This window comes from Fragaria vesca, linkage group LG6 (assembly GCF_000184155.1).
Source record: "Fragaria vesca subsp. vesca linkage group LG6, FraVesHawaii_1.0, whole genome shotgun sequence".
Lineage (NCBI taxonomy): Eukaryota > Viridiplantae > Streptophyta > Magnoliopsida > Rosales > Rosaceae > Fragaria > Fragaria vesca.
In genome coordinates, this window is record NC_020496.1 from 11,027,650 (window position 1) to 11,036,536 (window position 8,887).

Here is an 8,887-nt window from a genome sequence, read left to right on the forward strand (position 1 = left end):
ACACGCCGCCTCCGTAAATGGCATAAAAGACTAATTTTTTGTTACTTTAAATGTATGACGGAAAATGGCTCGTTCTATCCCTAGGCATCATGGAATGGATCAACCGCCTATGATTCTTGGAATGATGTTTGCCTTGTTAAATATGCTGATACGGGTTATGTAAACCCACACAAGGCTTATTCCCAATTGGTTATGTCTTTACTATAGGGAATACAATAATCTTAGAGGTATATGAAACAAAAACCTCTTTAAATCATGCTGACTATTAAGTTATTCAAGAAACATGATCAATGTAGTAGTTTTACCTAGTGTGTAGTTTTCAGGGGGAGTCAATATTAGGGGGAGTATCCTGAAGCATACTCTTGACTATTGTGTACTCTTTTTGTCCTTCGTCCAGGGTTATTTTGTCCCACTGGGTTTTGTTACCTGACAAGGTTTTAATGAGGCACACATGTAATTGGTCACCTTGCTCATGCTGCATCTTAAAGATGCCTTTATTTGAAATATATGCATTTGCTCATCTTTTCCCTTCGACCACGGGTTTGTCCCACTGGGTTTACCGGGCAAGGTTTTGGTGTAGCAACTATTATGCATCTATCTCCCATAGACTCACATCTTATAATTCAGACTGAACCACTTCACCGAAATCAAGGGTTCTGCTATTACTGCTACTTGTGCGTTGTACTCTTTTCTCATTCGACCAGGATTGTATTTGTCCCATAGGGTTTTTATTACCTGGCAAGGTTTTGACGAGGCAACACCAAAACACATATCAGGGGAAGCTAATGATAGAGAATACCCAAGGGGGAGTGTTGTAAATAGTTATTACTTAGTGGACATTCTTGTAATTAGCCGACTGGGGTTGTTATTGTAATTTACATCATGGCCTCATCTCTATATAAGAGATAGTTCCCTACTCAATAAGATATACATATTCTCTCATTCTCTTGGTTGTTTCTCTCATTTCTCAATCTATTCTTTTTGTTTTACAACATGTTTTTTTTTGTTAGAGCTTCAGAAGTTGAAACTTTTGTGGCCTGTACTCAACAAACAACATACATTGCAGCATTCAGTATTCCACATGGATAATGGAAATTCTCTGTCAAAGAATCAGTAAGAAATCTCAATCCAATTGGAAAACTGAAGAATTGTGCTGATGTGTAGATTTCGTAATCCACATCATCATCTTCTCACTCCCATTATAAGCATCCCCACTCTGTCCTAATTCTAAACATCTTCATTTCCTAGAGTTCTCGACAGCACCCCAGTACACAGACACAAACAGCCATGGCAAGCTCAGCAATCCAGCAGTCAGCATTTGCCAGGGACTATAAGCTATTTGATTCATCATCTGACATAATTTAGATAAATAACATGTAAATGAAAATTCATTCTACCACAAATGACAAATTCTTGGCTATGTCACTCACTAGACTCTCTAGCTAGAAAGAGAAGAGAAACTTGCTTGTGGTTGCAGCTATCCATCAAATTCTCGCTATTTGATGAAATGTGAATAGTAAGGAAATAGACAATATAAGGATTTGAGTGAGTTAAAGGAAATGAATTGAACCCCTATAGACAGTGCAGAAGTGCGATGCTTGTATGTTTCCAGTCTTTCCTTTCATAGGGACTTGGAATGCCCTTCGGCCAACAGCTTTGTGAAGTTTAAACAAAAAGCCTAAAGGGCATCAGACTATAGGTAATTGAACTGAACAAATTAGCTGATTACCCCATACACACTATCAGGCGAATCAGGAAAACTACCAAAATATTCCAAACTGCTGCATCTCATATAATTTCAATGAAAGAAAAGAAGCATAAAAAAAAAAAATACAATAACATTACCTCTACCTAAAGAACAACCAAAGCGTAAATATTAAATGCAACATAGAACACAGATGACAACCATCCATAATCAATGTCAGACTATTTTCTTCTTTATCGTAAGTTCGTAACACAAAGCTATTTCTCGGTCTTACTCTTATCACACTTAAACCATGGTATATATATGTCGGAACTCGAGGATATATGGCGGCCTCCAAATCAGTGAGCATTACCATTAGGCTGATCATTATCGTAACCACTTCTCTATTGGGTTGATGTCCCATGCTTGTCGTATTCATGAGCCCAAGAGTCCTCATTACTACCTAAATAATTTTTCCAACCTTTTGACTTTTGAGAGTGTTCTCAGTAACGTTTGATTTAACTGTTCAGAAGAAAATTTAGTCAGAATGCATAATGAAAAAAGGGAAACAAATCAAAAGAAATAGAGAAGCAAAATGAAAGGAAAATAATAAACCGGTCACCTGAGATGGCTGAAAAGGACCAAATGGTTGAGGAATTTGAGGACAGTTTATGATAGGTATATAGTTGTATTTGGTATTAAGAAAATTTGGGCAGTTTTGATACCAATGATCCACTCCTTTTGGGACTAGATATGTGAGTTGCACCCATATCCTTTGATAGTATGGATCATCCGCCCCAATATTTATTGATGACGGAAATACAGCACGAGCCAAAGTGAAAAAATTATATGTAGTTCCATAGACGAAATTAAAATTAAAAATTGGAGTGTGTATGTTTAGAAAGATAAGAAAAGATCGAGAGGAAAGTAAGTGATAAAGATGGGACGGAAAGAGTGTTTAAGAAAGCAACTGATCAGCTAGGATGGGGGAAAGAGCGAGTGTTTTTAGGAACTATCTTCTAGGACTGAAATGACAAACTTGTTAATATTTATATGCAATGTTTTGTGAAAGAAAGGCCATGCATATGCGCATGACTCACCCAAGTGTTATTGTTCGTTGGAAATGTCTCCATGCATGACTAAAATTCAATAGACGTACTTACGCTTCCTTTCATTTTTTGACTTTTTGGTCCTTTTTTCTGTTAGCATGTTCATACAAATTTTACGTGCAGAGACAGCAGAGTTAAAACATGCACACCAGATAAGGATTTGAGTGAGGACTTGAAAAAATTGCCTCATTTTTATCCCTTCTAGATAGTGTACATGTGTACAAAAGAAATTTAGTTTGATGACCGCAGCAACTCTGAGAAAACCACCATATACATTTTTTTTACCATTCGATTACCACCATATAAACTTATACACACTACACAAAATCAATAGGATCAAACATGTATCTGCAATTAACACCTGCAGCTGGTATTAACAAACATATGCAACTAGTACTGGAATACGAAAAGTTGGATTCTATGCGCGGTTAGCCAAGAATGGCGTAGCCACGGCTTTAAGAGGATGCTTTGGATGTATTGGCATGCCGGTAGTTTCAGTCATGTCTAAATCATCCCCGCTTGCTCCGCCAGGCAATGACCAATCAAACTTGTGCACCAAGTTTGCTATAGCAATCTCATTAACAGCCATGGCAAACTGAATTCCCGGACAGACCCTCCTGCCAGCTCCAAATGGAATCAACCGGAAGTCGTTTCCCTAATAACTTGCTCCACTATTCTCATTCAAGAACCTTTCTGGCTGGTACTCCTCTGGTTTGTTGTATGACTTGGGATCTCTTCCAATTTGCCAGATATTCACTGCAATGCGTGTGTTAGCTTTAATTTTGTAATAACCCTTGATTTCCACGTACATCTTGGTTGGATATCCTGGATAGTATAGGAAATGAAGGGTGTAAGCGAAGAGTCTCCCTGATCACAGCCTTCAAGTAGTTCATTTCAATCAAATCATCCTCTGTTATATTTTCTTTGTTTCCGGCCAATCCCCTGACCTCACTTTGCAATTTGTTCATAACCTTTGGATGCCTTAAGAGCTCGGCCATTGTCCACTCTAGGACAGAGTATGTGCTATCAGTGCCACCACCAAACATATCCTACAAAAACAAAAATCAAAGCAAGTAAATCCATGCATGATTGAAAAGGTAGACCAATAAGAGGTAGAGAGTGAGATAGTTTTACGTACCAATATAATAGCCTTTATATTAACTCTATCAATAGGTAAACCAGAACATTTTCCTTCTTGAATCTCAAGCAAAACGTCCAGAAAATCCATTTGGTTGTCCTTATTTGGATCAACATGATTCGCATGACCGCTACTTCCACTGGTCTTCGAACGATGATCTACACGAACTTGAATCACTCTATCTAAGATGTCATCGAATTGCTTAGCCACCTTGTCTAATTTAGCTTCGAAACCATTAACATGGCTCAACCATGAAAGCCATGTAATGTAGTCTCCAATATAGAGACGACTCAATAGCTCATTAAACTCCCACAATAGCTCCTTAAACATAATCTTATTACCACCTTCCCCTACAGCACTAGTACTGTACTTCCTCCCCATTGTCACTCTAGATATAACATCACTAGTAAACATTGCAAAAATTTCTCTCAAGTTCACAACTCCTCCCGACGATTCATTAATCTTGTCGATCATGAGTTTTGTTTCCTCTTCTCTCACAGCGAGAAAGAGCTAACGCTTTTATTGTTTAAGAGATTTATAACACAGATACTCTTCACCTGCCTCCAGTACTCACCGTAAGATGCCATGGCGAAGTCTTTGTAGTTGCAGAGAAGCTTCTGGAAGATGACAGACTTGGGCCTATTGGAGAAATATTCGAGATCATTGATTTTCATGATCTCACGGGCAGCCTCAGCCGACGAGACAAGAACCAGTGGGGCAGTTCCCACATACAGGAGCATGAGATCAGGGCCATAGCGTTGAGCTAGTTTTTGGATTGAGCGATGAGGGTTTGAGCCTATTTCCAGAAGAAGTTTGAGCACAACAAGGAGCATTGATGGAGAAGGTGTGTAGCAACCGAGAAGGACCATTAATTTGTGTAGGAAGATGGTGAAGAAAATGAGTAAAACTAGTACTAATGTGTTAAGAACAGGGTGCTGGGAAAAGAAGCTTTCATGTATCAGCATGCTCAAGCATTTTCATCAGGAAAGTTATGTATGTGTGTCCTTCGTTCGTTCTCTGCTTAAATAATGAAATTTCTGTATGTGTCCTCATGTTTTTCATTCTCTGCTCAATTATTTTTGTCACATCCCGACTTTTATATTTTTTTACCTTATTTACTAGCTTGTTTATAATAAAAATTTCACCGTCTCCTTCATTGAGTTAATAGTTTAATTGGTCCCTAGAGGGGTTTCAGGGACGATTATATGCGGAGGATTATTCGTAGGAGAATTTATGACGATGGTAAAAATGGTAAATTTTAGCTAGTAAAATGTAATTTTTATTCGGGTATTATTTTTTTCGGGATATTTTATTTTTGAGTTGGGTTGATATAAGGTTGGACCGGTTTGAGAGGCCCAACCCATTTCCCCTCTTTCTCTTCTTCTCTCTTTTCTCTTCCTTCTCCCTCCCGTGCTCTCTCTCCGCCGGAAGCTCCCAGCCACTAGCTGCCGCCGTCCGGCCAGCGTCTGGCCGCTGCTCCAGCCCAGTTCGGACCCCCATCTCCTCCTCTCCCTCCCCGGCCTAGCCCCCGAGCATCTAACCCGCCGGAAGAGGAGAAAACCCACCGGAAACTCCCTCCTCCGGCCACCAATCCGGGCAAGCTTGGTATGGTTTTGTAGGTCTCCAACCCAGCTGCCTTGCCCTAAAAAGACTCACTCCGGTTTGCTTCAGGTAAAGAGAAATTTGAGGTGGAAGCTCTAGGGCGTTTTGGATGTTTTTGTTTGATTGGCATAGCTAGGCTTGGATTTGGGTTTGTGCTAGTTAGGAAAGTTGTAGAGCATGATGAGAGGAAGATGCTGTTCAAATTTCATAGGAATTGGAGGTCGCCGGAATCGGCCTCCGGCCGGCGCCGGCGCCGGAGCTGTTTGGGAGATTTTAATGTTTTTAGATTTGGAATATTAAGGGGAGTTTATTGAAGTGAGTTATGGAATTTTTGGATGAGTTTTGGATAGGTTTGTGATTTTCCGAAGTTTGGTATTTTTGACGGTTAATTAATGTAGAATCCGGCCGTAGGATTTAAGTCGTATTCTGTGGGAAGTTGTTTTTACGGCTGCCGGTATGTTCGGCGAAGTTTGAGCCGTATTGAGTTAAGAATAGCGAATTTGGGCAATGATGAGTGTGTGGGAGGCTCACGTTTAATTTTGTCCATTTTGTTTAATTATTGGATTTTTGGTGGGAAATTAATTATATATTTGGAACAGGACGAGAGGAGGCCCGAGCAGAGGAAGTCTCGGAGCGTCATCAGGCTTAGGCCTAATTAGTGAGTGGACCTTTATTTTAATTAAAAAGCATGCGATGAATTATCTGTTGATCATTTATTTATTTTCCTGAGATTTATTTATTTCTCGGATATTTGGCAATTTTCCTCCTTTAGAGAGATCCCGAAAATGAGATTTTCGGTGGATATGTTTATTGGATGTTTATGATGATAGTATGTATATGTAAATGCTAGCTAGCCATACGTGTTTGATCCGCCATAATGAGGTAAAATACCATTATGGGGTGACGTGAGTGTTAGACACAAGCGTAGTAGCCCTATATGAAAACTATTTTCTTATTTGGTTTATTTAGGTTTTCATATAGGGAGTCCACACGTATATACACTCGTGCTTTTTCCGCCATACTGAGGTACAATTCCATCATGGTGTGATGTGAGCGTTAGACGCAAGCGTAGTAGCCTTGTATGAATTTCTACTTTTCTAATTTGTTCTTAGAATTCATACAAGGAGTCTGACGAGTGTGAATACATACACTTATATATGTTTATATATAATTTAGCCTGAGAGGCTGTATTTTATTAAGTTGTGGTGACTAGCCGGTGTTGGTCTTGAAGTTGCCAGTTTTTGAGTTGAGCGCTTTTGAGCGATTGCATGCAGTATTATTTTATTTGGAAATTAAATTGGGGAAGCATAAAGAAATATTTTTTATTTAATTTATTTTTGTCCACTCACTCTAACTGTTCCACATGTTTTCCCCTGGGCTCTTCATTTTAAATTGCCCAATCTGCAGAGTTCAGGTTGGACCTAGTAGGAGACGAGGCATAGTTACCCGCTTTTCCGTCAGTTTTCATCAATAGGTTACATTTTTAACCTACTCGTGTTTTCTTGCTTCCGCTAGTTTCTAGTAGCTCTGAATACTTTGGGATTATTGTATATTATGTTTAGAATTTCTAAATGATAATTATGTGATGTTTGGCTGTGTTGTATTAAGAGTGTAATTTGGAATTTTCGAGTTAGGGTTGTCCATTTTCAAGGGAGATTTTATCAATCTTTTCAGTAAATTCTCCTTGGAGGTGGTCCCCGCACGACTTACTCCGGGTTTCAGGGTGAAATTTCGGGATGGGTCGTGTTAATTTTGATGAGGAAAATTTATGTACGTATACCTAGTTTTTTTTTTGGAAATGTACGGATACCTAATTTATGTACGTATACCTAGTTAATGTCACTGATATCACATATATATACATGTTTTGCAGTTTTTCCCATGGACTCTTTCCCATGTCAATAACAAAAAAAAAGAACATAAATCTCAGTCGAAATGGTAATTTTTAATTCCGAAACAAAATGCATATGATATATTATTTTCGGTAATTTTTAATTCCGAAACAAAATGCATATGTTATATTATTTTCCGTTAATTAGGAGATTTCAGAAATTTTCTTTTCATTTTCAAATATATAACAAATGTATATAGAAGAATTCACACCGAAAATATAAAATTTTGTATGACACCGACAATGAGTTTTACATATGCTTTCCTAGATGAATACTACAGAAGCTCGATCCATTCCCAAATCCCAAAACACACCACATCATGTTTTTTTTTTTTTTTGTAGGGGACACAATAATGTTTGTTCACAATAATTCTCAAAATATCTAGGCAAAAAATCACAAATGGTCACTGACTTTTGACACATTATTCACTTACCTCATTGGCATTTCGAAAAACCTACTTTACTCACCCACTTCATGCACCGTTTGTCATGTAACTCCGTTTATTTACACTGTTAGATATTGTCACATGATCAATCACGTGCAGTTTTTCTAGGGGTATTACTGTCCAACTTCAGCATTCCTCAATATCCTACAACATTCCCTCTAAAATGAGTTGAATCTCGCCTCCAAAACATGTTGAATTTTCCCCCCGAAACTAATTAAGTTTTCTCTCCATATATGTTCTTATTGTGATGAAGTTATAATCTATATGACAATATAAGATGCTGGAAACAAGTAGAAAAACAAGAGATCACAAACTACACATGACACGACCCACCCCAAATTTCACCCTGAAACCCGGAGTAAGTCGTGCGGGGACCACCTCCAAGGAAAATTTACTGAAAAGATTAAGCAAATCTCCCTTGCAGATGGACAACCCTAACTCGAAAATTTCATATTACACTCTTAACTCAACACTTCCGAACATCACATAATCATCCTTCAGAAATTCTACACATAATAAACAATAATCCCAAAGTATTCAGAGCTACTAAACACAAGCGGAAGAAAGAAAACACGAGTAGGTTGAACAGGTAACCTACTGACGAAAACTGGCAGAAATGCAGGTGAATATGCCTCGTCTCTTACTAGATCCAACCCGAACTCTGCAGACTGGGCAATTTAAAACGAAGGGCCTAGGGGAAAACATTTAATAACGTTAGAGTGAGTGGATAAAAATAAAATAATAAAAAATATTTATGTTTCCCCAAATTAATTGCTAAGGAAAAATCGAATGCATGCCGCAAGCGATAAAACTTTTATCCCATAAAATATCGAGCCTCTCAGACTCTATAATATATGTATGTATTTACACTCGTCCATACTCCCTATATAAATTCATGGGTCTATATAGGGCTACTACGCTCGCGTCCAACGCTCACGTCACGCTTTAATGCGGTGCTACACTACGCCATCAAGGTGGACAGACGGGTGTATAAATATGTGTCCATACCCCCTATAT

General features: G+C 38.4%; 1 protein-coding gene across 1 annotated transcript; it reads right to left on the reverse strand.

The window, feature by feature from the left end:
* Window positions 1–3,211: 3,211 nt before the first annotated feature.
* LOC101292440 (cytochrome P450 71A4-like) lies at window positions 3,212–4,312 on the reverse strand. The gene is made up of 3 exons (XM_004305240.1): window positions 3,932–4,312; window positions 3,603–3,842; window positions 3,212–3,448 (listed from the first exon to the last, which is right to left on the reverse strand). The coding sequence occupies exons 1-3, from the start codon at window positions 4,310–4,312 to the stop codon at window positions 3,212–3,214; spliced, it is 858 nt and encodes a 285-aa protein (XP_004305288.1).
* Window positions 4,313–8,887: the final 4,575 nt, after the last annotated feature.

What these genes read in the sequence shown, in the direction of transcription:
- LOC101292440 (XM_004305240.1), bottom strand. Translation starts at nt 4,312, where the DNA reads ATGGGGAGGAAGTACAGTACTAGTGCTGTAGGGGAAGGTGGTAATAAG. An exon ending in ATATAAAGGCTATTATATTG is followed by an intron (nt 3,843 to 3,931) that starts GTACGTAAAACT and finishes TTGTTTTTGTAG; the next exon opens with GATATGTTTGGTGGTGGCAC. An exon ending in CCAGGATATCCAACCAAGAT is followed by an intron (nt 3,449 to 3,602) that starts GTACGTGGAAAT and finishes GCAAGTTATTAG; the next exon opens with GGAAACGACTTCCGGTTGAT.